Source organism: Diaporthe citri (assembly GCF_014595645.1).
Source record: "Diaporthe citri strain NFHF-8-4 chromosome Unknown scaffold_11, whole genome shotgun sequence".
Lineage (NCBI taxonomy): Eukaryota > Fungi > Ascomycota > Sordariomycetes > Diaporthales > Diaporthaceae > Diaporthe > Diaporthe citri.
In genome coordinates, this window is record NW_025064856.1 from 586816 (window position 1) to 613907 (window position 27092).

Consider the following 27092-nt stretch of genomic DNA (forward strand, 5'->3'; position numbering starts at 1 on the left):
ACCATTATTGGTTAGGCCTCACAGTGAGCGGCTAAAAACGGCTCATAGAAAAGCGAGATATAAAAACTGGGCATCCAAAGTCTGGCAGCTCCTGTTGCCAATATTTCACCCTCTGTATAACTTGCGCCAGTCTTTTTCTGAAATTTGAAAACTGGAAGACACCCAAGTCCCTATCCATTATTTACAAGATGAGTAAGATCTACGGTTCCACCTATAAACTCATGCTAAAATACTTTCAGCATGTGTTTCTGCCCGGAGGAAAAGCAAGGGCTGGGAAGTCAAGGTTCAACATAAACTATCAACTCAGGCCAGACTTGCACAGCCAGACCCACAGCCAGGCACAGTGTACCAATCCCGTCAGCCTCAGTACCAGAAGCCCAACCCTGAGAGCAATCTCCACTCCAGAACCAGGAAGATGCTCAAGCAGGAGAGGCTCCAGAGAAGAAGAAGCGTTTTTACTCATTGGCGTCGAAGATTGCGACGGTGGATTACGTCACGCTTTCGTTGAAGAATCAGTCATTGGGCATTTGGGCCAAGCTCCGCCAGATCTGTGTTGTAATGGACGCGAGCCAGCTGTGATTAGCTCGTTCTGCTACAATGGTGATGGGAATTGTCTTTGTCATGATGCTTGAGATGGTGTTTGCCATAGGGCCTGCGGCTGCCTCGGCAACTAAATAGCTTGTGCTCGTGGACTGTAGCGTAGCATTGATACTGAGCATGATGGAGGTGTTGTCAACTTGAACTGCTTGCTATACCAGGGGCAAGAACACTTCTCTCTTGTGATTGCATGATTATGGGCATCCATGGACGAATTCACCTTTACAGACTTGTGTGATCCTTATTACGTTGGGGCAAGTACTTGTGTGTGTGGGCAGGAAGGGTCGCAGGAAAGGCTCGCAAGAAGGGTCGGAAGGGTCGAGTTGGAGGGTCCCAGGATGATCGAATTGACTGGCTGTACCCAGGTATTGTCGCGTTGATATTGCCCAGCGCTTGCGGTTGCAGGCGTCGACATTGCGTTCTCATGATGATGGTGTTGCAGAAGGGGAAAGGGACCTGGCGGGCGTGGGAAGCAGGCGGAAAGAGGAAGAGAACGTTCTTGAACTGAGCTTATGGACTGACGACTAGCTCTCAAACCATTCACCCACAAGCGGTGGCGCCTGGAAACACTGCCCGGCAGGCTGACCTGTACTGATTCTTGTAGGGCAGAGTTTTTTTGAGGGGGGGGGGTATTGTGATGGAGATAAAATGGTGTTGAGGGTACTGTTCGGAGTGATTGGTGTCGCCTTTGTCGGTGGGTCTCACTGCACTTGAAAAACGATCATCGGGTGCAGCTGGCTTGAAGGTTGTCCTCGCGTGGGCTCGCGTGGGCTTGTTTTGGTGCGTGGGCTTGGTGGTATCGCGGATCGTGATCATTGGCATGAGGGCTGACTTTTGGTGTTTTCGATTGAGACTAGACCAGCGGAGGCATCCCGTTTGTCGGTCGGCTTGGGAAGTTGCGAAAAAGGTTGACAATGTTTCCTCGGTTAGGCCAACTGAAGAGCTCGGTAGAATTGCTCCCAGCTGTGCTTAATAAGCGAATGTTACGTCACCTTTCGTGCCGGCGGCAGGTGGCCTGGAGCTAGTGCCGTCCTGAACAAGACACCCAGTCAGCCAGTCTCCTGACTCTACGCCACCAATACGACCAGCGATGAACAACGAACAAGACGACAATATTAACGAATTTCTCGAGGAGATCCAAAATCGCCGGAAGCTCCCACGGTCATTGCCCCAAGCATTGAAGAATTTACAGGAGGCTGATGAAGTCACGACGGAGAGAATCTTTTACGACTACGGCGGCGTGCCTGCCTGGACAGCATATGTCCTGGTAAAAAGAGCGACGGAATCTACTGGCCACGTCTCGGGCAGAGGAAAACGCCGACGTCTTCTAGACCGTATAGAAGAGCAAAGCATCGAATCACGACAGTCACTAGCAGAACGACTTGGCGCACGAATAGAGCCTGTACAGCAGCAGCGCTTCCAGCGGGCATCTCAACCTGCAAGCAGCAGCAGAGGCAATGAAAGGGAACTCCTCTGCGCAGAGGGCACCGGAGACGATCAACTAGCACGGGAGAGCTCACAACAGAGCGAGATACGAAGTACAGGCCCAGACTCTACAACGAGCCAGTTGACTCCGCAACAGACCCCCCGACTTGTACCATTTGCAACGACACACGGCTTTACCTCCTCTATATCCGCATCGACGAGCGCTGGCGTCCTGAATCCAATCGAATTTTTCTCCGAAGAACGACATGTCCTCAAATATGCCTCCATCGCAGAATGTGCCTCTATCTTCCCTCCATATCTCGCGAGGGCTATTGTCAGGCGGACTTTACCTCACAACTCTGGCACATTAGGAGCGGCAATTTCAATGGCACTTCCTTTTCAAGGCTTTACGAAGTGTCTGGTCAGGATAGAGGTCACAAGTAGCAAGGTTGAGCATATTGCCCAAGAGTTGTTTGGTGCACAGCTTGAGACGGAGCATGGTGTTCGGTATCTATATCAGCCAAATGGCCAAAAGATTACTCCCTACCCGCGCCTCCTCCTCCGAGAGTGCCGCCTTGATAATATCGGTAGCTTTTTTGGCTCGGAGCTTGCGGATGCAATTTTCGCCACTCCAGTCTACCAGATGGATATCCAGAAAAGAAATGGATATACGAGTTGTGTTTCAATGGCAATTTCTTCTGTGGCGGATGAGAGCGCGGATATCTTCATATTGTTGTGGCCAAAGGAAGGCATGGCGCTTCGAGATAGACTGTATACCTAGGGACCTAGTATTTTCACCTTCCCTCCCTTGCCCCCGATGTACAGCATAATGGTTGAAGGAACAACTGCTTGTCCATCACATACATCGGACTGTTCAATTGGTTCATCCGCCTTGTCCACCTTGTACACCCATAAGAAGCATTGACGCCAATAAATAGTTTGTCCACAACCAGTAACCCACCGCCCAGCTGTCATTGCATCATCAAGGCTGATGGTATCATCAAGGGGTTGAATTGCTAGCGACTAGGTGCAGGTTAGTAACAACTCTCCTGCCCAAAACAGTCCACACCTACAGACCATAGCAGTATGTCCAGTGCTTAATATAAGCAATGGATCTACAGTGACTTTTCGCCAATTTTTGGGTGCTGCTCAGCTAGTGTAATAGGTGTATGTTCCCTTAATGTAAAGTCCCGTAATAGTTTGAAAGCAGGCATTGCAAAGACTTCCTCAACAAAGACGCCATGTCTGCTTAGGACGAGCTGCAGAAGGTGCACAGCTGGCAGTAGCGAAGATGCAGCTGGCGGCGCACAGACCACTATCTGCCTGCCCTCCACAGTTGCCCAGTCGGAGCAGATGCTCCGTCTAAGACGTTTGGGGGTTGATGTAACATTAAGAAATTGGTGCTTAGCAATACGAGACAGGCGTCTGCGAGAGCTGTATTCATTGGAGGGGCTACTAAAACAGGCGGCTGCATGACGAGTCTCCAGTTTTGAGGCAGTGCCAAGTTTATGCACCAAGTTTCTGGGCCAAATTTAATCTGCTGATGTGATGAAACTGGCGCGATCGGCATCAGAGGCGTGGCTCTAGCTATTGAGATCCAAAGTTTCTGACCGCTTGTTTAGATGGCGCTAAAAAGTCACGCCATAAATCATCACACTTAGAAGTCGGCTGAGACAGATGGACCGGGGCCATTTTTCCTGGCGATTGAAGATTAGTAATACGGTTCCGTTCTATGCGGCACCACTGTAACCTGCCACCTGGGCAACTAGCGACACCAGACTTCCCGCCGCCTCTGGATCCATTCTCAACTGTGATGACACAGTTCGACAACTGACTCTAATCCATCTCTGATCCATCCGAGCACAAGCACAGCGACCATCGAACAATATGTCTCCTGAAGATCTTGGCTATCAGCTTAATGCTGCTTACCTGGACAAACTCGTCAATCACACGCTCACCCAGCTTGACCAGGTCGTAAGGGATCGTGAGGATCAGACACCCGACGTCGAGTTTGATGGAGAACATCCAACTCACTCATTCAAGTTTGAATGCGAGCAAATCTCAGCATGGTTTCAAGATGAGGAGGTTAACACCCTTCGCGAGACGATACAAGACAGCCACTACTGGGCAGCAGAAGCTCATGCACTTGTGGAACTCTTATTGGATCAACTACAGAAATCCCTGACCTTTTCATTTGAGGGTGTATTCGACAAGATAGAGTTCATAAGTGATGAGCTCGCAGTAGATGAAATGGATGCTGTGTATGAGCAAATGACGAGAATATCCCAATACGCGGAAGGAGTCACAACACAACTTCGAGCAAAAATTCAGATCAAATGGGCTTCCGAGAATGCCGCCAGGACAGCAAGCCAGTGGCAGGAGAACGTCAGACTACTACATCATGTTTCTCAGGAGCTGGGCCTACGATCCAAACATATCCAGCAGGCACGCCAGGGCATCACCGATGAACGATACTGGCAGTGTGAGGCAGCAGTACTGAAACCACACAGGTATCGACATCAGTATCACGTATAGTATATTCCACCCCAGCATTTAGTCAATTGTTTACTGATACTCCTTAGATACAGCAACAGCAACCAGCTCAGCGGCAGCCTCATCATCTGTCACCGAAGCCGGCATCATCAGCACAATCAACCAGAGTGCTGAGAGCTCGCACGCATCCGCCCCCCAGGAATCCGTCCCAGACGAAACAGCAAGGGGGTAAAGTTGCGAAGGGACGCTCCTCCACCCTAAGGCCGAGGCCAGAGCCCTCGGAACGGCGTCGCAGTGCCCGCTTAAAGCAACTTGCCGAAAGGAGGGCACAAGGAGAGGGGGGCTTGTCGCGTTGAGATACACCTGTGGGGAGTTGCGGCGACTCCCGGATATTGATGCGGGGGTGTTGCATAATGCATCGCAAGCGCTGTACCCCGGCCACATCACGAGAACGAGCCATTTTTCCACCCCATGTTTTGTTGTATGTACACCTCGGTGTGACGTGATATGCTGCTGCCCCTTCCTCATGCTCTTGGGTGCTTTGGTGCCCCTGGCGTCCTCGCCAGAGTTTAACTGCTCGTTTATGGCTACCTAGGTTGCCCCCTCGCCGATTATTTGAAGACGCTCCCTTGGTTTTGTATTTCGTCGAAGTGGTCGCTCAGCGGAATCCAACCACCTCTCTCATCACCCTCTGCAAATTCAAGACTTACTGCTTGTTTACTTAACACAATGCCCTCCCCACCGTACACATCTCTAGGCCACATTGCGTTCATGATGGGCTGCTTTCAGGGTGCTGATACCCACGAACTCCTTCAGCTGGGTGAAGGCATCAACCAGAAATTTGTTTTCAAACCTCTTCACCGAAACCTTGCGTGGAGGGGCCGACTCCCAAAAGATCTGGAAATCCCGGCACCTATCTTCGGCATTCCCTTCGGAGTGCAGCAGAAACGTGCTGGCTGCTGGATACTCGGGAGCAACACTGATCTCAATGAGGTTGACTTCAAAATCGCCAGGGACAATCGACACGGAGTCAGCAAGAAATCCCTCAGCATCGACTTTGTCACCTATAAAGATAGGAGTCCTGTCCTGCGGATTACGAATCAATCCGACAACGCCTTGTACATACAACACGGTTCTGATACTTCGAATACTATCCACCTGGCCAGAGGAGATCAGGATGAAATCTATTCCTCCGTCATTGTCCATCATCCAAAGTTGTCATTCCGCATCTGGCTCCCTACCCGGACCAGGCAAGAAAGAGAGTTATTCATCATCCACACCCGACGCATGGATCGACTGGTAATTGAAAATTCTTTGGAATACTGGCCTCCGCTTAACAGCGGATTGACCACTGTGGATGAAGCTTCCCGCATAGCATTGGATGGTACTGTGTACACCAAGGTGCCAAACCAGTTGGGGGCTCATGGTAGCCATGGCATTATGATTATGGTCAAGGCAGTTGGCCGGGACTCAGTGACCCTCTGTGCCAAGGAATTAATATTACGGGACGACTCTGCCTCATTCAGCATTGTCAAACACCAGAACGAAAAGATTCGTAAGGAGTTTGAGTCCTACAAGCGATTTGCCCATGTAAGTCATCTCTAACACTGACTACAACATTTTCTCAAGCTGACAAAATGTTGTCAAAAGCCACACCTCGCCGCTGCCATCGACATTGCCTACATGCAGGATGGTTCTGCGCTGCCTTGGCTGATCCTCGAGCACATCCCCTTTGGTCTAGCAGACTATCTTACTCGACACCCACACGAAAGGCCATGGCCGGAAGGACCACTTCCAACACTTGATCCAGTGGATATTATCCTGCAGCTATTCAGCTTTGCTGCCTTTCTCCATCAACAGGGTGTCGCTCACAGGGATTTCAGCCCAAGAAACATTCGTTTGTATCCTGATACGACGCGATGGGTGGTTAAAGTAATCGACCTGGGCAGTTTGGAATTAGTGCACCGCAAAGCATCACCTGCAGGCACTCCTGGATTCGCAGCTCCGGAAATCTTAAGCAAGCAGCCACAAGATGAGAAGGTTGACATATTCTCTCTTGGCATGATCGCCTTTTACCTTCTCACAGGCCTCTACCCCGAGCGCCCCAAGAAACCTTTTTCGCCACAGTCTCAAGTTCAATTTATGTGTGAGAGTGTTCTTCCATACTTCGGCAAAGTTGAGGACAGGTTCACAACACTACTTGGCGGGTTGCTTGCGTACGATGCAAAGGACCGGTGGAGCGCGCAGCAGGTGATCAAATACTTCTGGCGCTTGAGTAATGGGTCTAACCCGGACTACCACCGAAAGCGAACCGCAAGCCCTATGGTCTTCCCTGAGAACAAGAAGCGCAGGATGAGCGAGGACGCATCTACTATTCGGGGCCCGCCGGCAGCATCCGAGTACCCACCATCCTCTACATCATTTGAAACCGCTCAGGACTTGACTCAGCAATTGCAGGGTGACCTCACGTCTGTCCCGGCTACCCCCTTTTCTGAGGTCGACTTCGAAACAGAGCCAGTCAATAATTGGCCTCTTGTTGATGGAAGTGATCGCCCTGATGCTTGCCATGACGGGTCTGACCTCAGCTCGGTGCTTCTAGAACAACTTCAAGATGTCCGTGCCGTCTGTGCTGACGACGGGTCTGACGACAAAGATTGGGATTTCACAACCAATCTAAGAGGCTGGCGCGATCAACTACATTACATGCCCTATTCATCGCCAGACCGAGACCAGAAATTCGCTCCGGCATCAGACAGCGGAGCTGAGACCGATGATGTTCAACTGGGTCCGAGCTGGGTGACTGGCAATGAAGCAGAGACCGAGGGTCTGGCCGTGGACAGGCCGCGGACTGGCTGCATAGCGGATGATGAGAAATCACAGCTTGGGCGCCATACCTGCACAGATGGAACGGATAGCGAAGCTGAGACTAACATTCTGGCCTCTAGCAGACTGGGGGGTGGATTGGTTCCAGGGGGGTCAGAAGGGCCACGCAATGCTGATGATCTTCATCAGCCTGGAACAAAGGGCCAAAACAAGGGCTTTGATGGCAGGCCATCATCTCCAGCACTCAGTGCGGAACGTGCCCTAATAGAAGGGATGGTAAGCATCCAAGGGCTCACGAATAGTTTCCACTCGGAACATTCTGCCTCCTCTATACTGTCACTCAGCAGTAGTTGTCATGAAGATGGGAGTTGGATCACGAAGGAGCTGACGAAGGAGTGCCAACTCGCCCGAGATATTGAGGAAGAGGAAAGGCTTGCTGGAAGTTTCGGCGCCAGACCAACTGTGCCCCAGGTGGAGGGCAGCCAGTGTCCGCCCACCCAGCTTCCAGGTGCCGCCCACCCAGCTCTTTGTGTGCGCCCACCCAGTACATATTTTTCTTAGTATTACACACAAAGAGCTGGGTGGGCGGACACTGGCTGGGTGGAGGGTGCTAATTAAGAGGTGAAGGAGGGGCCGGCTGGCGCGATCTGGTGTGTGTCTGTCGATAAGACCTGCAGTTATCTCAAATGTTCAGCTGAGTTTGCCTAGTAATTTTTGTGGCGTTTGTGGCTGTGCAGAATCCTCTGAGCGTGTGAGATGGATCAAGGTCGTCTAAGAGGCAGAGGGTGAGTGTAGACGAGCGACCTTATCGTGATCAATCATCACGCTCCCGGAATAACTCACAGATATCAACACGGTCTAGTTCACGCATCGCTCAGGGCAAGAGCTATAGCTAATTCACCTTTTATTATCCTTAGCACTATAAGAAGTCATACTGTTTCGCGTCTGGCTGTAGAGTAAAAGCACCAAAGATCATGTTACGCGCTTTGCCCAATGTAGCGACAGCTGAGTGCAACTTACGTATTGCATAATCGATAAGGTGATGCCCAGTGCCTTCTCAAAGCTTTCATTAGTTCTACTGAGGCGAGTAGGGTTGGGCTTTGTAATGCCCCCGGTGCCCCGTTCCAGAATCCGGGATACTGGCCTTAGTCCGCACACCGGGATTCTGACGGGCTACACAAGCCGGGATCTAGACTGCTACACACCTTGGTCATACATGACAGGGTAGGACATTGCTGGAAATAAAAGACTGCTCCAGCCAAACTATCGATCAATCCTGAAAAGAAACAGCAATTCACACTATGTCTTTGCAGCCGGACTGCCACATTCCCAACGCCACAATCCCAACACCGCAATTTCTGGAGCCACAGTTACATCACAGTTTCCAGCGACATAATTTCTGAAACCTAACATAAGCACAGAAAAAACTTTGCCAAGTTTGGCGACGCTATACTCAGTATGGCTGCAGCGGAGATGTCTCGCAGGGCCCCAGCTGAGCTCGTGCGTCTTTGCGTGCTTCTGGCACAGACGGCAGGAAGTGACCATGGCACGACCTGGCCGGAACAGCTAATTTGATAGGCCGCTCTGCGGGGCCAATCCCTGCAGCAGCGGTTTCGCAGTGACAGCACTCAGGCGCCGGCAAGCCCGGGCCGGGTTAGACGGGGGTTTTTTGTTCTGACCCGCTCTGTTGCGACCCGTTTCGTGACCCCGTTTCGTTGTGACCCCTTTCGTTGTGACCCCTTTCGTTGTGACCCCTTTCGTTGTGAGCCGTTGTGAGCCATGGGTCCTTGAAATAGCAACTGCAAGGCAGACTAGTATTTATAATTCGACACGACCGCTCGGGACTATGACATATAGAGATGGCTGCCACAGTATCGTGGATCGGAGCGCGTGGCACGACCGAAGTCTGCTATCTTAACACATATCTGTTCGCATGGGATGATGAGTGGCCGAGAACATTGGCGCCAGCTTCTATCCTTGGTCATGCCGGTATGTAACGGAACGGTGACCGTCCCAATGATCATAGCCCGAGCTCGCATGACTCGTTGTGCTCAACCTGCATGTGTACCGAGGTGGGGGCTGCAGCCAACTTCTATGCTGGCAAAATTCTCAGCCAAGTTTTAATTCATGCTCCGCTCCTGGCTGCCACACATTGGCAGTCAATTGTTCACTGACCACACGCACCCGCGGAGGTGGCGGCTACAGCTGGATTTCAATTGGTGGGGTATCATTTCCTGGCTGCCACATATTGCCAGCCAGTATTTAATTGACCACACATACCCCTGGTACATCCGAGCATAAGTGGGCATGGGCCGGGCCTCCCAGCCGCCCAGCCAATTTCTAATCTAGGACCCTCCTCTCGCCTGCAGAAGAATGGAGATTGTCACAGCTTCTGGCACACCAGCTTTGAGAGCATGCAGAAAAATTGGGGTCTGCACGGTTTCTGGCTCTGCGGCAGCCAACATCTTAAATGCGTGCCACTAGGCACCGAAATCCGTACGTACCCCTAGATATTCTCGACATCGAAATCAACAGCTTCAACACCATGGCTCAACCTGCTCTTGAACCCTACTACATCTCTGCTGAGATTTACCTGTTCGACCTGTTCGAAGGCCCCGTTTCTGAGCATGTCGGGGAGGTCCCTGACTGTGCATTTCTTAGCCTTGATTCAACGATTAATCCTCTCGGATGCCCCTCCACCGATTCTTCAGATATATTCAAACCTCACTCTGCTCGCCTTCCAACCTCGTCACCAGATCCTGATCCGGATACCGGAGGCATCGAGGGAGACTGTTGGTCGTCCGATTTGACGGCACCTCCTCGCGCTCTTCTTGATGCATGTGACATCCTGACTCCTTCACTGAGCCCTGATCCTTGCATGGAAGACATCGAGGCAGACTGCTCGTGGTCTCATTCGACAGCGCCTTGCACTCCCAACCTTGATGGACGGCAGCTACCTGGTAAGTTGGACACCAGGCGTGATACTCCCATCATTGACGCTGACTTTCTTAGATTCTCCGGACCTACTGTGGACAGTAGAGCTTGATTTCGATGAAATCTCTCGTCCTTTTTTCCTACTCCATTCCCGTAGCATACTGTGTACGGTTTGGTCTGCTAGGCGCGTTGCGCCTGACTTGGTGAGCAAGTTTCTGTCTGGGAAAGACATTATTGTATCTGATAGTCTCTTTCCTTATGAAAGATTCTGCTGGATTGATGCTTGTCCATGGCCTGTTGACATACGAAAGATTCTGGGTATGGAGGTGTGTGGTTCTTCTTATCTCCTGGAAGTTGAGGTGGAGATGGAGATCCAGAGCAAGTATCTGGGAAACTTCCCAGAATACAGGCGTATCATCAAGAATGGCCTGAGCAATTCAAACCCTGGTTTCTGCGCGTGGCTGTAAGCCAGGCAGTCCAGTATAAATCCTGGAGAATCTATCACCCTCGGATGCCTAGCTCTCATCTGAGTAAAGGAAGTATTTCTGATAATTTTTTAATCCTGTTTCCCTCGCGGTTAATGATTATCACTAAGTTATATGCCTTCATTGTTATCAAGGCTTCTTTTCCTTCTTCAGCCTTTTCAGGTAAATAATAGGTACGGACTTAGGTATCTTCCAATTTTCAAGTTGCGGAAAAGCTAGCGCCAGTTGTGCTCAGAAAGAGGGAGAAAAATCACGCTCAACAGGAGCTGCCAGACTTTGTGGATGTCCAGCTTTTATATCTGGCTTTCACACCCACTTTGTAAAGTGGCACAGGTCGCCCAGAATCTGCGAGTCACCATAATTAGTTGGGCCTCAAACAAGCGGCTAAAAACGGCTCACAACAGTTCAGACACCACACGTCCAGGCCAGCCAGCCAGCCAGTTCCCATGGAGCTGGGACGGAGGTGGAGAACTCGGGATCGGGATCCTGCACCCAAGGCCGGGGGCATGCAGGCTTGCCAGTGAGAGCCAACTTGCGGATATGCAAGGCGAGACAATTGATCGCCTTCACTTTTATATTTATCCCTTCTGAACATCTGCTTGCTTTAAAGCATCGTGGGCCTTACGCAAGCTTTGAAATTATCTACATGCATTCCTTGTACACAATTCTTTCTAGTAGGATCAATGTGATCTTGTGAAGCAACTCACCCTTAGATGAGTTCACTGATACCGTTAGGGGGGAACTCGATAGCCGGAAGGATGACTTAGAAGACGGTATGTTTTGAATCCCTAGATAGAAGCTATGTTGGTAGCGGCGAGGTTAGCGGATTCACATCTACGAAGTGTGATGGCAAAAGTGTTGTGTTACGGCAGCCAGCACTGGTCGCCCAAAGTTTTGAATCTCCATCTCTGGCAGCATGGCACTTACCGGCGATGCCGCATGACGCCATTAGGTATTTCAACGATCTTTTGGCAATTAGTAAGTACGTGCTGCAAAATTTGACCATGGAGAACATTGTTTCTCTTGTGTGATTACATGGACCGGCTTCATATTGAAACTTTCGTTGCTAAATTTGTGTGTACAAAGCGTTCCCCTTCAAGCTCAAATCTTTCTGTTCAGTACCCTCAAGTGTAGAGAGGTGGTCCCAAGAGGAATTTCAAGGGGCGACGTGCAACGGGCAGTGATTGATAACGTTGTAATCCAAGTGTTATGTGAGCTATTTGCAGGCTACACTTCTTTCATAAACAGACTGACAGAACAGAAACAGCTATGACTTGGCCACGAAGCGGATGAGGTTTCCTCCAGCGATTGACAAGCTCGTTGCTTTCTTGTCGAGGACTAGTTGTCCGCCGACGCGTGATAACAAGACTGCTGCTGTGAAGACTGATGGTCTTCATCATACGCGGTCGGCGCGGGCGGGCTGGTTGCGGCGGTCGATCATGAATTCCCACGGCGTATTAGACGTGGGCTGCTTACACTGGGAGCAGTCCTCCCAGGTTCGGTACTCGTAGTGGGTGAACTGTGGTGGGCAGCGGCGGTGGGTCCGGGTATATGTGGGACACCAGACGGCAGCCTGACCATGCCAATGACCACATGCGAACTCTATCTAGATATATCTGTTAGTTCGTGGAGTCTTGCATGTCGTGGGGCTGAAAAGGGCTCCTCAAGGTCAAGGCTTACTTTATTGTATTCACACATGGCGCTAACAAACCCGAAAATGCACTTTGCTTGGGAAGTGAGGCTGTGGCGGATATCTCGCTGGGCCACTACATACTCGGCCACAGATGTACCATTCTTTTTAAATTCCCCTTAGCAGGTGAGACGCGTGAGATAAGCATGGCACAGTAGCGTGGATGATATCGCATGATGGGTTTCAGTGAAGACAGCCCTGGGCAGCCGTAGTTGTGGACAAGCCAGGGCCAAATTCACATCGCATCAGGTAGTGAACCCAAATTGATATCGGGTGGTTCTAGCCACGGGTGATCGGCAGCGCTTTGAGGAAACCAGGTCTGGACCTGCTTTTCCTCGTATTGGAAGGTGTTTGGAGGGGTATGGCAGCATGTAGGTTTGTAGACGACGCAGTCTGATCCAATATCCACGTTCATACCGTGCTTTTGGCGTGCGTCCGTCGAAAGGAACTTCAGGCACAAGGAAGGAAACGAGGAAACATGTGCCCTCTTGTGACTGCTTTTGCCAGATAGTAAAGGTGGGTAGGCGGGCTGGGTGATGCACGGTCGAGAGCCGTACCCCCGGTAGCGTCCATCATGGTGCCTGCCCCACATTTAGGGAACAGACCAATACCAATGCAGAAGCACTTGCATACAGGCAGTAGCGTCAATCATGGTGCCTGCCCCACATTTAGGAGACGGACCAATACTTACCTTGGTACTGTCGGTGCCAACCTTCGCAGACAAGCTGGAGACCAACATCAAAACTCCTCTCTCCCCCTGCAGCAGACATGGCGCCTCCTCCTCCTGCTCTCCGATTTTCTGATCGTGTTGACATTCATACATTCGAAGCAGACTTTCCTCGACGAAGGCGGAGAGGCAAATCCACAAAGACGATGGCAAAAGTTATCACTACCTACGAAGGCGAAAAAGTCACGGCAGCCATGCTCGAGGACGCAGCAAAGCTCTTCAGTGACAATTACGGCATATGGGGCTACAAGGGTCCTGGCAAGCCAGGCAGGTCTTTCCCTCCTAATCTGTGCATGCCCAGCTAACCATCAACAATACACATGTAGGGAGCCGAGTGAGGATGAGTGCTGACCGCCTCCGAGCACAGTGTCTACCTGAGGGGTCACGAAGCACCTACATTATGGTTACCGTTGAGGGAGTCCTCGCAGGCAACGCCTTCGCCTGTCGCTGGGAATACGAGGGCCAACAGGTCTGTTGGATTACCCAGCTGGTAGTTCACAGTGATTACCGAGAGCGTCGGCTTGCTTCTTCGCTGCTCTCAACCCTTATTGATAACGACGACGATATACTCGGCATCATGAGTTCTCATCCAGCCGCATGCAAAGCCCTTGTGAAGGCGGTTGGAGGTATGCACCACTAGAACTACCCTTTCAAGAGTCTGTGCTAACAAGAAAGAACTTCGCTTTGCTGAGATACCTTTGGACTTTGCTGCAACCCATGCCGTTGGTGTGATGTCAGCCTCACCAGTCAGCTATGTCAAAGATGCGAAGGTGTGTGGGCGCCTGTTTGACGCTCAAGATACCAGCGGGATGATATGCGGAGTTGATTCCAACTTTTATGTTGATCACGCTGAACCCCTGGAGGCACTTTTAGAGTTTCAGGGAGATGGAAACTGGCCCCTTGGAGATTTGTCTGATGGGCATGAGTTTCTGCTCCTAGTGAACAAGCCGCGTCGCAGACGTTCAAGGTCTGCTTCATCCCAGCGCAGTGGAACTGGGTCTGCCGGAAAGCAGGAGCTCCAAGGTCCATCTTGAAGGGGATTTGTTTTTGTAATGGACAGTGGCGACGTGAAAGGTCTACTTCGTCCCAGTACGGTGGAATAGAGTGGGTGGGAGAGGGGGAGTGGGCGGTCAAGCAATCGCCACAAGCCAGCGCCGGCATCATCTCTGTTGCCTGGAGCTACCTGGTTGAAACGCTGTCCATGGTGGGTAAAAAGAACAGGTCATCATGCCAGTAGGTATCGTTCCGGCGGCGAGCTTTCCAGTCATGGAATTCCAGGCTACAGAATCATCATTGTTGATCCCGTGTTGGGCCAGCGTGCGTCACAGGGATACCTAGAGCTCACGACCTCAGCCCTTTCGCTCATGAGTATCTTGTATGGAGACTACGCCTAGAATAGATTTTGGAATAACAATCTCTGCCCGCTCGAGCAGTGCCAACAGCCGTGACACAGCCATACTGGCTCCACATTACCTCCGCAACCGACAGAATATGACTTGGTCGGGGCCGCCCGGTTGCTATGAGGTTTGCGGTCCCCAGTGTTGACAGAAAGCCGGTGTAGACGTGGGACACAAATGCAGGAAGGGCGCCAAAACAGCCCATGCCGTGTTGCATCACCAATGCCATGAACGATGGCAGCGGGTGTGAACATAGCAATTATCCCACTAATGCAGTATGCGAGTGCAGAGATGGCAACATGCTACGTGGTGCCAACTGAAGACGCTGCATTGGCTCATTCTCCGGGCAGCATGGGGCAAACAACGGCCAAGGTGAAGTACACTTCAGCATACCGAGTCGGAACATCAAGCAAATCACCACAGGACATTACCACGAGCATGCAAGGGAAACTGCCGATGCTGCAGGCATCTCGATCAACGAGCTGTAATGTTACCTTGAAGGGGACTGGTGCTGACCGAGGCACTGAGACACTGATGGCGGTGCCCCTGGTCTCGCTCACATCCGCTTAGACTTTCCACAGATGCTCTTGCACCGAGACCTACAGATGTACCTATCAGGGGTGAGTGCGGTGGTGGGGGACTCGGCCAAGTCATTGTGATTGCTTTGGCCTAAATAAATTCGCTACAGCTTCTAACCAGAAAAGGGGTCCCTGCCGGTACACCTGCACCATGACACAAGTGGAAGCCGGAAAGTTCCCCGGAGTGTGTCTCCTGAACAGAGAGGAAGATTAAACCAATGTACCGGTGAATGTACCGGAAGAGATTCCGAAACAGGAGACCAGCGGGCATTCTGACCGCTGCCACTTTCTCTCCGAACTTCTGCCATCCTGAAGGAGCGAACAACTCCTGGCCTCACCTGGGGCTGTTAAGAAAGATGCAAGCTAACGCTGGTCGTGTAGATCACGAATTAGGACCCCTCGTATCACTTGTTAAAATTACACGGAGGTTTCGTAATGCCCAGGCAGAGTCTTTAAAACTTGCTTGCTTGGAATCTTTACTGGATTCTGAGTTGGATGTGGGTTGGACACGAAGGTTCAATGTCATTTTGAGATCGTATCCTGTCAAAAGGTCCATTCTCAAGACTGCCCCTGAAAGTCACCAACTTACATCGTTCACTACCTGGAAACATGGACACCTCGGACCGAGCAGAAGTAGCCAAAAGGATGTCATGGGATGAAATAGCCGACATCGTAACAACAGTCAAGAGCACCAACGAAACGTGAGTGACGCAGATATCTCAAGAGCCACTCGTCGCTAACATCGACTCTAGGGCTAAGAAACTTCTTTCAGAGCATGGAAAGGAAGCCAAAAAAATCAAGGAACAAGTCAATGCTATTGAACAGAACTGTGACAAAGTTTCAGATGAAATCGACTCCGCGAGACGGGCATTGGGCAAGTGAAGTCTCTGTCGCCAAGACCTGAATTTCTGGTGTTTCTTGAAAGCCTGGAGTGGACTTTTGGATGTAGCAAAAACAACTACCTCTGGGTCGTCACACCTGGGTACACCCACCCATGAGTCCCTCAGCCACAGAATTGCCTGCATGAAGCTAACCTACTCCCCTGTAGGTCAAACATGACAAGGGTTGAAAAGCGGTGCAACCAGAGAGGAAACCCGCCTCCCCCCTCCCCTTTCCTGTGAACTGCAGTGTGACCGAGCACCAGTCTTGCTGCAGTGTTCCATTGATGTGGGAGCAAATAGGCCGGGCCAACACACTGAATAGTGAAGGAAGTTTCCCAGGTTGAGGTTCAATGGAAATACACAGATTCCAAGCGTGATTCGAAAAGATGTTCACTTCCAGAACAATCAAGACTTCTTTTTAGCTTGCCTGGTCTGCTGTGTAACACCAAGCCTTGTTTCTCGAACGAGCTCAAGTGCTGTGTCCGCTGTGTAACTGCAAGTTGTCATCTCTTCCTACCGAGCCGTGTCTGCTGCAGTGTGTCAAGCAAGTCATCTTGTGGCCCTTTCCCGGTGTCGAATCAGGCCCTCGGGGATGGCAAGTCCTTTGTCAGACGAATCATCACTATCAAAAGCACCTGCAGGAGCGGCGATGCCGACCCAACAAAACCATTTCTGTTCACTTGTAAAGGAGACGAAGAAGAGAGTATGTGGTGGTGGACTCTCCTGTTGATAATGACATTTTCTGATGCGTTCTAGGCGCCCATATTTTCCCGCAGCCATCTTTGAGCAACTGTGATGAAGCTTCTGCGAGGGCTGTGGACCTGTACAGGAAGAATGCACGAAGGGAAATAATGGCGAGAGCATTGGCTTAGACAACTTGAGATGGTTTCAATGAGCGCTCTGTCCATTTAGATATCTCATGCAATGATACTCTTCAAACTGTATCCAACGTCCCAAAGATGTTCTAATCCCTACTCAATCCCATGGGAGCCACTTCCGTGAACCACGACACTGGACAGTTTCCCTCTCTCTGGATCGCTTGCAGCAGAATCATCCCGACGTAATATGCCTTCAGGTTCTGTCATAATCTTAAGCTTGTATCTAGCGCCCTCCATCCAGTTACCATATAAGTCAGATAGCCTTGTCCGTCGTGATACTCTGGGGGGAGGGCAAAGTGTTGAGCCGTGTGCAGTCTCGTTGTCGGAATGATGGTCCTGGGTTTGTAGGAGGTCCCAAGAGGGCTCAGCATCGGCTAGCCCCTTCCACAGCTTGACGAACTTTTCGTCTGGGTGGAGGATCAAGGGAAGGACAATCCCGAAGCACATCGGGTCGCTGGGTTTCGCGATGAAGAGGAGCATGCCGAAAGTGATGACAACGACGGAACGACGTAGGAAGTCGAATTGAACTTGTGCACGCAAGAGGTTGGCATAGCGTGAGAAGGCCGTTTGCGGATTTACTGTACATCTTTCCATTATTAGCTACCTCCATGGTGTAAGAGCCCATTTACTTACAGTTGAGTCTCTTTCTGACGCCGACATGCTGACACTTCAGAAACAAGCCCTTTTGACCTTAGCTGAAGGAGAAAAGGGAAACACAACATCGCCACAGAAGCTCCAACTGCCATTAGACGACTGCAACCTGCTTTTGAAAACACTGTAAAGCTTGTGATAGACTGATCGATAGAGAGTTCAAAAAATGCCTGCAGGACATCGGGAATGGACGAGGCTTTACGGTTCGCCTTGACTGCTGCTTGTTTAGCATCGTTTGATCGCTCAGGGTCGTTGAAAACAGCGTGGGCCTTGTTGAATACTACTGCCTCGAAGGATAAGTTGATCTCGCACCAAAAGACTGGCACCGCGCGATTGGTGACCTCGGACAAGACAAGAATGAGGATGAAGGAGTTTTGGCTTGGTTGATGGAAGGAGAGCCGGTGCCTGAGCCAGTAAGAGAAAAGTTTGAGCACAACACACGAGGCTGCGGAGACAAGATCAGGGGTGGAGTCGGCTCTGTGCGTTTTAGGCACCCTTGACCTTGAATCCGACAGCAGTCTTGTTGACTCGTTAGCCATTTCGGGATGGAAGGGAGAAGAAGGAAGCGGGTTCACCAGGATATCAGGTGGCCACACTGGTACAGGCAGCAACAGGATGATCTGGACGTAGTTTTATTACCCAACCGCAGAAAGGTTGGCAATGCCCAGAATTTGCTGCCCAAGTGACATCTCTCACCAACTGGGCTTTGAGGGGTTCCGGATACGGCACTGATGGTCTCGGCCAGGTTTGCCGAATACTTTCCATACAGCCCTTGCAAATCAACCCTGTTGCTTCTACCTGCAAGCCAAGCAACATCGCCATGAGTTATTTGCGATATTTGGACTAGTATGTGTACATGCATTGTGCCTGCTGGAAGTACCTTCCATGGACGGCATTGGCCAGCACCACTTTCATCTGTGGCGGCCACCTGAGCAGCTCCTCTCGTGTGTACGATTGGAGTCCTAAAATAGATACTAGGGTGTGAAATCGTCTCCCAGCGCCCTGACCGGTCAGTGAGGAACATGCTGACCCTGGAAGCTATGAGCCATGGAATATATCAATTGAGTGTCTGCCTTACCCGCCTTGTTTTATCATCCGCTTCGTCCGCGTCCACCACTTCCTTCATTGTCCCTGGGGCAACGTGCGAACACGATGAGGTATGCAAGTTCTCGTCCTCAGGTTTCGCAGTCTTCTAATTTGTGGATGCAGCTACGTTATATAATATGTAATTACCGAGTGTACCAAGTGGCAGCATGGTGCACAGATAAGAACACTCGTGGTTCCTGACCATCGAAAGAGATAACCGTTTTCAAGTGAGAGGACATCTGGGAGGAGTGTGGTAGGTGGAGCTCTGCTCCAGTGGTGTTGGCACCTGGTTACAAGGCAACCGATGGGCTCGCAGGCAGTTGTTCCAATCTCCAACCATGTGCGACAAATTGGGAGCATATGATACGACGCCAACAACGGAAGGCAGATTCCAAATCATGTACCCCAAGGGTTGATTCCTTCATTCTGCCGCTCCGGCAGCATTTGGATGAAAAGCGTGCTGTCAGGAGACCCAGGTATCTAGGTACCTGCTATGACTTTTGTGCTTTTGTTCAATTACACGCTGTGTCCAATGTCATTGAAAGATGTGGCTATCAGGTAACGAATCGGATAGCACCCGGGTGTGTCAAGCCTTGTCGTTATCGGGGCGTAGATTGATTGGGCAGGTTAACGGGGTGAGCCCTGGTTGTCTCCTCTACTCACATATTGTCCAAATACCTGCATGTGCCCCGGTCCCCTGCAGTGGCTGGCCTACGATAAGTCGGTTTAGACCACCATCCACTGCAGAGTATTAGCCTCACCCCGCCTCCCAAACTTCCACATCAGAATGGAGGTAAGTTGAACCGGTTGAACCATTGGATCCTACTTGACGTGTGCAGCCCAAAATGCTCGCCCAGCCGAGGCAATGAATCAGATGCATGTACATACGCTACATTACGACGAGCCTGGACACTTGCACATGCTCAAGCCAGTCGTTTCCCCCCCCCCCCCCCGGGCCCCATTTCTTGTTCCCACAAAACCGCCTACTTACAGCGGCTCGGCTTCGGCCACACTGTGTTTTTTAAATCAACTGTCTATTGATCTGTCTGCTGTCTGCTTAGCTTTTTAACTATCCTTTAGTTCTTAGCCCTTACATAATAATTAAATAAAATTATTATAAATAATTATAATTTTAACGTTATGGGGCGGGTGGCTATTTTCCCTATATGGTAGGTGGAGCTGGTGTTCATCCAGGCTGAACTTAGTCATCAACCCCTTGTATCTCCCAGACTTTAGAGGTACCCGGGCCTGCCTGCCCCATGGTTGCTAGCGCAACAGCCTCTCAACTACTCATGTCAACAACACCACATAACCACTGCAGCGAAAAGTCAATCCTTCCATCATGTAACCAGCTACGGCTAAAATGTCCGGGCCTCTAATGCAGATTACGCAAGATCGCAAGCGCCGCCGAGTTGCAACCTGGCTTGCGTCCGTGGACGACACACCGGACGACTTGGGGGACCCTCCAGAGCCTGACATTGATGACGACGGTGTGCTTCCCACCGAATCCCAACCGAGCCGGCTGCTCAAGCGTGCGCGCGCGCAATCGTTCGGCGCGGAAGCCCACGAAGATTTCCTCTACCCGTACGACGCCCCTGACACGCCCCCTCTTACTGACGCCGCCGACGCCGGTCCCGACGCAATGGCCACCCAGCCCGAGGATCCAAAGACGCCACAGACGCAGATTGAAGCACGACGAAAGAGGGGCAATACGGGGCTTGGAGACACAGGTATGGACATTAGGCCGTCGCGTATGGGCACGCCTTCGTGCTGACATTTCACACCTTCCCAGACAACGAGGAGACTCCCACACAGCTGAACCCTCTCCGACAATCAAGCCAACGGATGGCACCCCCACCCAAGAAGCAGAGGACACCGAGGACGCCCAGCCCTAAAAAGTCCAAGCCCGACTCGAGGTCCGTTCTAGACCAGCTGCAGAAGCCAGTGCAAGTGTACGAACTCCCTCGCAAGATGGCCGACGCGCTCGCACAACTCCCTCCAGATATCAAATGGTTGTATCAAGAAATTTTGTTGATGGAAAATGGACAAAACATCCCGCACGAGGTGTCTGGTGCGATGGCCGAACTCATACCTGTGCCGAGTTGGTGTCTCCGTGAACCTGACCCGGAGGAAGGAGCTCGAGCCATTGAGGTCTTCAACACACTGACCTCTATTCTCGATAAGGCGTCACAGGCGCAAACTTATAAGCGGCATGAGGCTGCGTGGTATATCCACGTCCACTCACCGCTCTTGGAATTGGTCTTTGACTGGCGCATTCCTCAGCACAACGAGGCGACTGAGCCACGGGCTAGAGTCGAGCCCGTCATGTCTGCTACTATCGCGGGCAATTCAATCCCCCTCCGGCGGGGCGACCCTAATGCTCCCCTAGAGCCCGCTTGTTCTGTTTCACTAGACACCGAACTCCTCTCCGATACGTCCCAGGAGTCGTGTATATACCCTCCGAGTGACTGGAGTATGTCTCAGGTGCGAAGTCACAGCGCTAAGGTTGACTTCGTGGTTGCCCTAGACATCCCGGACGAGGCACAACTGCGGAAGACAATTTCCTGGACCATTGACGACGGCTGGCGACGGCATATCAACCAGACGACGTACGAACCACTAAAGGAAAGCCCAATCGCTATTTCCTTCGAGATGAAAACAGAGGTAAGCATGCCCGGCCCTCTTCTCTGGGACTACGGCTGACGTCATAGTAGGCTGGTGTGGGAGACTCCTTTGCACAGCTAGGTATATGGGCGGCCGCCTGGCATAAACGGATGTACGATCTTCGCGAACGGCTCGTCCGTGCTGGTCCTAAGCCATGCCTGGTGTCCATGCCCTTGGTGCAGGTTCGGGGACACCAGTGGAATGTTTTCTTCGCTTGTGATCGAGGAACGTCGATCGACGTATACGGGCCATTGAGCCTTGGCTCCACAGACAGGATTACGTCAATCTACAACCTCCTTCGGTCTTTAGAGGCTATGAAGCGCTGGGTTGTGGGGACTTATTATGACTCGATGAAACAGTGGTTTCTCGGTCTCGAAGAGGATGATTGAGGGCTCATTACACATTACACGTATAATTGATACAGCTTCAGGTCCAGGGTCTAACAGATTAGCATCGGTACAACAGATGCCAGATATCATTGATGGCTGGAATACTGGGGATCTCATTTCTGTTTCCGCCACTGTTGAGATACCGCGCTACTGCTTCTGTCAAGCGCAAGCCCTATCCGCTCATCGTCCCAGCCCTTGTCTTTCATCCTCTGCAGCCTTCGCCGCTCGGTAAGGGTCCATGGACGACGCTTTTGACCACCCTCCTGGGGTGTTTTACTGCTCCTGAGAGCGACCTTGCTCGTGTCAGGCTCATCAGACCCCTCCCCGTCCTCACCAAAGGATTCGAGCTCAGATTCTTCGGCATGCAGTGCGGCGGAATCTTCAGCATCGAGGTAGCTAAATCGACAGGGACTCGCCTTCGTGGCCTTGGCAACATTCCCCTGGCTATGGTACCCCGCGTGCTGCTTCCTGAGATGCCTCTCTGGGTGCCAGAAAACTCTTTGGCAATGCCGACCATGGTCTTCAAAGCTTGCTCGGCCTTGGTCATTCGCAGATAATCCTCGTATGGAACCTGGACGTAAGTCTGCCGTGTCGCCGACGTCCTTATGTGCGAACGTAGTGTAACGGCCTGTTGGGCATCATTGTTCAAGTCGACCACGCTGTCAATATCGATGGTTTCCATGTCGTCATGGCCAGCAACGCCTAGGGTTGCTTCCTCGTCCTCTTCTGCAGCGTCAACAAAAATGTCCTTGCCTCCAACCTCGGGGGGCCTGACCTCCGGACCAGCCACGACTCCCTCAGCTTGGCCATCCACATCATCAGAGTCATATGGGCACGTGACGGCCTTGGGCTGCGCGACATTCATGCCAGCAAGAAAGGCTTCCATGGTGCAATCCGGCCGCGTCACTTGTTGATAGTCGGCTGGGCAAGAAATCGGTTGACTCGAGAACGAGATCTCACGGCGGCGATCTGTAGCCTTGGTCATCGTTTTCCGAAGCTCAAGTCATTGGCGTGGTTGGCCCCTGAGATATGCGGGGGCGCGGAGAAGACGACATGCCCCAAGAAGGCAGATGTGTGGAGTCTAGCATTCTCTTGGCTCTGTGCTTTTGGGAAGCCTTCATTGAATGGCGAGGATACCGGCGCCGTTGTCAGGAATCTAGGACAAATCTGTTCTGAGGGGAAAATCACGAGCTGTCTCCATGACATCTGGGTACGGATGCTGGAACCAGACCCTCATACCCGACCGAGTGCTGAGGAAGCCTTGACGGAACTGACCCGGAAATCAAAGAGGAAGAAGCGAGCAAGGTGGGTAGAATTGTCTTCACGATGTACAGGTTTCCTTAGTTGAGCCACAACAGATCTTGTAATAGCGTATCTTACTCAAGTATCGATAGGACTGATAGCACCATTCCCAATGACAGCTACCCCTTTGCGCTCCTGGTCCTCTGTTTGAGGTGATATGGCACTGGGCGAGTACAGAGGCAGGCCACAGAAGGACAAAACACAGAACAGGCAGGAATGTTCGCCAAGAAATAAAGCGGGGGAAAGAGACCTTCGTCGTTAGGATGCCCACAGCAATCATTTTCTAGAACTTCTACACCTTGGAATCAGGAATAAGGAACTTAGATTCGACTGCTCTTCCTTGCTGCCAAGATGGTTGCAAGAATGGGCCACTGTCTATTTTTGGAGTCAATTCTTTTGTGGAGTAGGTGTATACAGCGGCCTCAGATGGGGCAGTTTCCATGCTGACTAAAGTCTGCTTTTGCTTTCATAAGACTGGATTGCAAACCTCTATTCTGACAGTGCTTACAGTCGCTTCTTTAAATCCTAGTTATTTTGGGAAGATCAGCTCAACCTCCATTCACGATTGATTTCTTGCTCCAGCTTCTAGTATATTTGTATCGCCAAAATGGAGAAGATGCCACAGGAGCTTGTTGACAATGTCGTCAAATATCTGAGCCCCCAAAGCCGTTTAAATGCTATGGAGGCCGGTTTCATTCTACCGGACCAAGCCGTCCGACACAGCCAGGCATGGAGGAAGATATTCAAGAACTTTGACTGGCTCGAGACAGCGGTTTGGGTTGGAGCCAATCCGGTTCTTGTTGGACCAAAGGCAGATGCCTTTTTGAACAACAATGATGAGCCAGAGATTTACCTGGTCCTGCTTCCTATGGATTACTCCGGGGATCTTCAATACCACTTTAGCAACTCACGATGTGAATACGAGCAGGTCTTCTTAGATGGCCTTCAAGAGTACCATGAATACGACCGGGAACTAGCTGAACTCCACTTTCAAGAGCCTAAGATCACTATCAACATATCTGGGATCATTGAACCCACCTGCCGTCAAGCAAGAGGATTGGAGTACACAAATGTGCAACACATACATAAGGTCTTTAATGAAGATGCAACTACGTTGGCAATATATTATACGGACACTTATAAGGCAGAGAATGTCCGAGCAAGAACCCACAAGCGGAAGGTAAAGACTTATCTCACAGCGGAGGATCTGGCAGGTGAGGCTTGGACTCTCAATATGTATTGGGTACTTCTGAAGTATTGCAACTACAATGGAACGGTCCCCGATTCCTCAAGTCATGGTATGCGATGGCTCTTTACACCCATTTGCCCGCCAGATACATGGTATTTATCGGATCAATTTTAGATGGAAGTTAAGACGGCGCCCCCGCTGCTACACTGTAGAATAGAAATAAAATGATATTATTTAAATGATAAGATATAATATTGTATGTTTTTTATTTAAAATATCATTATTATATTAAGTATATAAGAAATGTCCCAGCATTGCCTCATTTAGTAATTCCCCCCTTGCTCAGTGCTTTACCCTCTGAGGTAAATTGTGCTCCGTGCACTGTCTCCACACGCGCCCCTGCAAGTCTTTCCTGGTTCAGCCTGTGTACCTCCTCACAGTCCACACATAGCACACGGCATGGCTGCCGCCTCCTTACTCATTTAGGACATGCTCCCCAGGCTTCCCGCACGGAGGGCTTCCCACCATGTGTGACGCACAGGTTTCCTGGTGAGGAAGGGAATGAGAGACACTGTCCTGTTAATGACGAGCCGGAAACCAGTTTCTAAGCACTCCGAAATCAGTTTATTAGCACTGGCTTCGCGGTGACAAATTCCGTTGCACGCACTGTCGACGGGACGGGAGCCTACGTCAACCCCCTTCGTGTTTACACAGTACCCGCGATCTGCCATTCATTCACAGACGATATCATCGCCATGTAGTGCTGTCATGTCCAAATGCTTTGAGCCCTGGCCCTCAATCTCCCGGGAGGCACGCATCGCCTCCTGGCTTGCTCTACTTCCTCCTTCACCCTCGTGCACGCCGACTATCAAGCCCCGACCGGATCGCGTGCGGAAGAGAGTCGCGATGTCAACGACAACGCCACCTTCCACGACCATCGACGATGAGCACTTCGCAAAACGCAGACGACTAAGTCCAGGCCAAGACGCGTGGCAATACGAGGGGCAAGAGGAGCAAGAGGAGACATCACCCGAACAAACGACGCCGCGGCAACACCGACACCAACAGCCTGACACAGAGAGCCAAATCCTCGCTCTCCATCAACGTCCACCCGCGGCCGACCCTCTCCAACACGGCATTCAGGTCTCGAGACCCATTGCCATTCAAAGATTGGTCGACCTTCAGTTCCTCGAGGTCCCAATCTTTGTGAAAGCCACCCCCAACAGTCGAGATGTGAAAGAACAGCTACCAGCCGACATCCTCTCCCTCTATACCTCGATCCGCTCCGCCGCGTTCCATCACAAAGCATTCATTCCCGCTGAGGTACGGCACAAGGTTGAGGAGTATTATGGTGACGACATGCAGGCACATTGGTTTCGGACAAGTCGCGACGATACTGGTGCCCAACAAAAAGCCGAAGTCGAGTTCGAGAAGCTGCGGTCCCTGCAATCCGACGCTCTTAAATCCAAGAGTCTTTCTAGATACGAAGATGCGTGGAACGCCAAGGTGCATCTGCCCTTGTTAGAGCTTGCACTCACTCCAGATGAACCCAGCAGAGATCACACAGATATCACACAGGCGCCTAAGGTTGAAGCAGAGCTGGTCTCTTCCGCTATGATTACGGCTGACTCTGTCCCTCGTATCAGCGTGCTAGGGGAACGTGGTTCCGGGTCACAGAATGATGGGAACTCTATATTGGCCTGCTCTGCCAGCCAGTCTGGGACCTCAAGCAGCAATAGTGGGATGGCCGAGACACGAGGAGGATTGCGCAACAAGGGCTCTAAGAAGGTCGATCTCGTGCTTGTCCTCGTCCCCACGCCTTCGTCTCGCCTCCAACATGCTATCACCTATGCGCGGCAGTTCGGCAGCGTAAACCAGAGCACCTACGGCCCGCTGCGTGAGAACCCGATCGCATGTGCTATCGAGACAAAGATCACCCCCAGCAACACAGATCCTATCGTCCAGCTGGGCGTCTGGACCGCAGCGTGGTACCGTAGGATGGATGCACTCTGGCGCACCACCCTCGGGCAGGACACAAGAGACCGCGGCCGAATGGTCTCATTGCCACTCATTACCATTGTTGACCATGCATGGAGCTTGTACTTTGCAGTCGACAGAGGAGATCATATCGTCAGTCATCCTGAACCTGTATCATATTAAATCAACTTGAGACTAACCATGCTTAGGTCTTCTTTGGTCCAGAATTCATAGGCTCGACGGATAAGCTGGATGCTATTTACAGTATTCATGCCTGTCTGAAACTGATCCAAGGCTGGATCCAGTCAGAATTCCACGCATTTTTGGAACAGTGGTTTGGATGTGATCAGAGCGGAGGGTGTGCTCAGGCCGAAGGCTAGAGAGAGCTACACAATGTGATGACAGGGCAGCCAGTAAAAATGACGGCCTAGTACTCTGGGTCGTTCATACAAGGCATCTTTTTTATTGGTTTTTGTTTTGATTAAGATACCAGGCTCGTGTTACGGCCATGTTTGTTGCTTCTCATATCTGTGGGCTATGGGTAATTCAAGGACCACTATCACGACTGCCATGACCTACAACATGAATATTGGTAACAATAATAGCTAGCATTAAACTATTCACTCCACACCAACTTGCTAGGGACATATTACGCTGCATCTTTGTGTATATGTGTGTATCTATGAGCCCTTCTCCTTCGTAAGAGCCGCCGTCCGGATCCCGTGAACGGTCTCGCAGTGGTTTTGAAAATGCATTAAGTTCTTGAGTGTTACCCCTGAGCAAATATTGCACTTAATAGGCGCGTTGGGTGTCTTAAGCAGCGGCGCAAGGTGTGTATTGGTGAAGTGTCGCGTACATTCATTTGGCGTTATATACGCATGACAATACTTCCGGATGTTTGGGTCATTTGGCGCCAATGTCAACGC

At 51.1% G+C, this 27092-nt stretch overlaps 9 protein-coding genes across 9 annotated transcripts; 8 read left to right on the top strand and 1 right to left on the bottom strand.

Annotated features, from left to right (window-relative positions):
- Positions 1 to 1687: 1687 nt before the first annotated feature.
- Positions 1688 to 2803, top strand: INS49_003947 (uncharacterized protein; the record flags this gene model as incomplete). Its single annotated transcript, XM_043164737.1, has 1 exon — positions 1688 to 2803. One exon carries the CDS (start codon positions 1688 to 1690, stop codon positions 2801 to 2803), a length of 1116 nt encoding a protein of 371 aa, XP_043018387.1.
- A 1106-nt stretch (positions 2804 to 3909) lies between these two features.
- Positions 3910 to 4747, top strand: INS49_003948 (uncharacterized protein; the record flags this gene model as incomplete). The annotated part of the gene is made up of 2 exons (XM_043164738.1): positions 3910 to 4504; positions 4611 to 4747. 2 exons carry the CDS (start codon positions 3910 to 3912, stop codon positions 4745 to 4747), a joined length of 732 nt encoding a protein of 243 aa, XP_043018388.1.
- A 1055-nt stretch (positions 4748 to 5802) lies between these two features.
- On the top strand, positions 5803 to 7603 carry INS49_003949 (uncharacterized protein; the record flags this gene model as incomplete). Its single annotated transcript, XM_043164739.1, has 4 exons — positions 5803 to 6105; positions 6166 to 6376; positions 6500 to 6973; positions 7461 to 7603. The coding sequence occupies 4 exons, from the start codon at positions 5803 to 5805 to the stop codon at positions 7601 to 7603; spliced, it is 1131 nt and encodes a 376-aa protein (XP_043018389.1).
- Positions 7604 to 9883: 2280 nt separating this feature from the next.
- Positions 9884 to 10377, top strand: INS49_003950 (uncharacterized protein; the record flags this gene model as incomplete). Its single annotated transcript, XM_043164740.1, has 3 exons — positions 9884 to 10130; positions 10204 to 10298; positions 10351 to 10377. 3 exons carry the CDS (start codon positions 9884 to 9886, stop codon positions 10375 to 10377), a joined length of 369 nt encoding a protein of 122 aa, XP_043018390.1.
- Positions 10378 to 13320: 2943 nt separating this feature from the next.
- Positions 13321 to 13814, top strand: INS49_003951 (uncharacterized protein; the record flags this gene model as incomplete). Its single annotated transcript, XM_043164741.1, has 2 exons — positions 13321 to 13426; positions 13501 to 13814. The coding sequence occupies 2 exons, from the start codon at positions 13321 to 13323 to the stop codon at positions 13812 to 13814; spliced, it is 420 nt and encodes a 139-aa protein (XP_043018391.1).
- A 6209-nt stretch (positions 13815 to 20023) lies between these two features.
- Positions 20024 to 21698, top strand: INS49_003952 (uncharacterized protein; the record flags this gene model as incomplete). Its single annotated transcript, XM_043164742.1, has 3 exons — positions 20024 to 20375; positions 20438 to 21309; positions 21360 to 21698. The coding sequence occupies 3 exons, from the start codon at positions 20024 to 20026 to the stop codon at positions 21696 to 21698; spliced, it is 1563 nt and encodes a 520-aa protein (XP_043018392.1).
- A 113-nt stretch (positions 21699 to 21811) lies between these two features.
- On the bottom strand, positions 21812 to 22584 carry INS49_003953 (uncharacterized protein; the record flags this gene model as incomplete). The annotated part of the gene is made up of 2 exons (XM_043164743.1): positions 21812 to 22077; positions 22152 to 22584. 2 exons carry the CDS (start codon positions 22582 to 22584, stop codon positions 21812 to 21814), a joined length of 699 nt encoding a protein of 232 aa, XP_043018393.1.
- A 1023-nt stretch (positions 22585 to 23607) lies between these two features.
- INS49_003954 (uncharacterized protein) lies at positions 23608 to 24002 on the top strand (the record flags this gene model as incomplete). Its single annotated transcript, XM_043164744.1, has 2 exons — positions 23608 to 23951; positions 23996 to 24002. 2 exons carry the CDS (start codon positions 23608 to 23610, stop codon positions 24000 to 24002), a joined length of 351 nt encoding a protein of 116 aa, XP_043018394.1.
- Positions 24003 to 25095: 1093 nt separating this feature from the next.
- Positions 25096 to 26546, top strand: INS49_003955 (uncharacterized protein; the record flags this gene model as incomplete). The annotated part of the gene is made up of 2 exons (XM_043164745.1): positions 25096 to 26319; positions 26376 to 26546. The coding sequence occupies 2 exons, from the start codon at positions 25096 to 25098 to the stop codon at positions 26544 to 26546; spliced, it is 1395 nt and encodes a 464-aa protein (XP_043018395.1).
- Between the last annotated feature and the right edge of the window lie 546 nt (positions 26547 to 27092).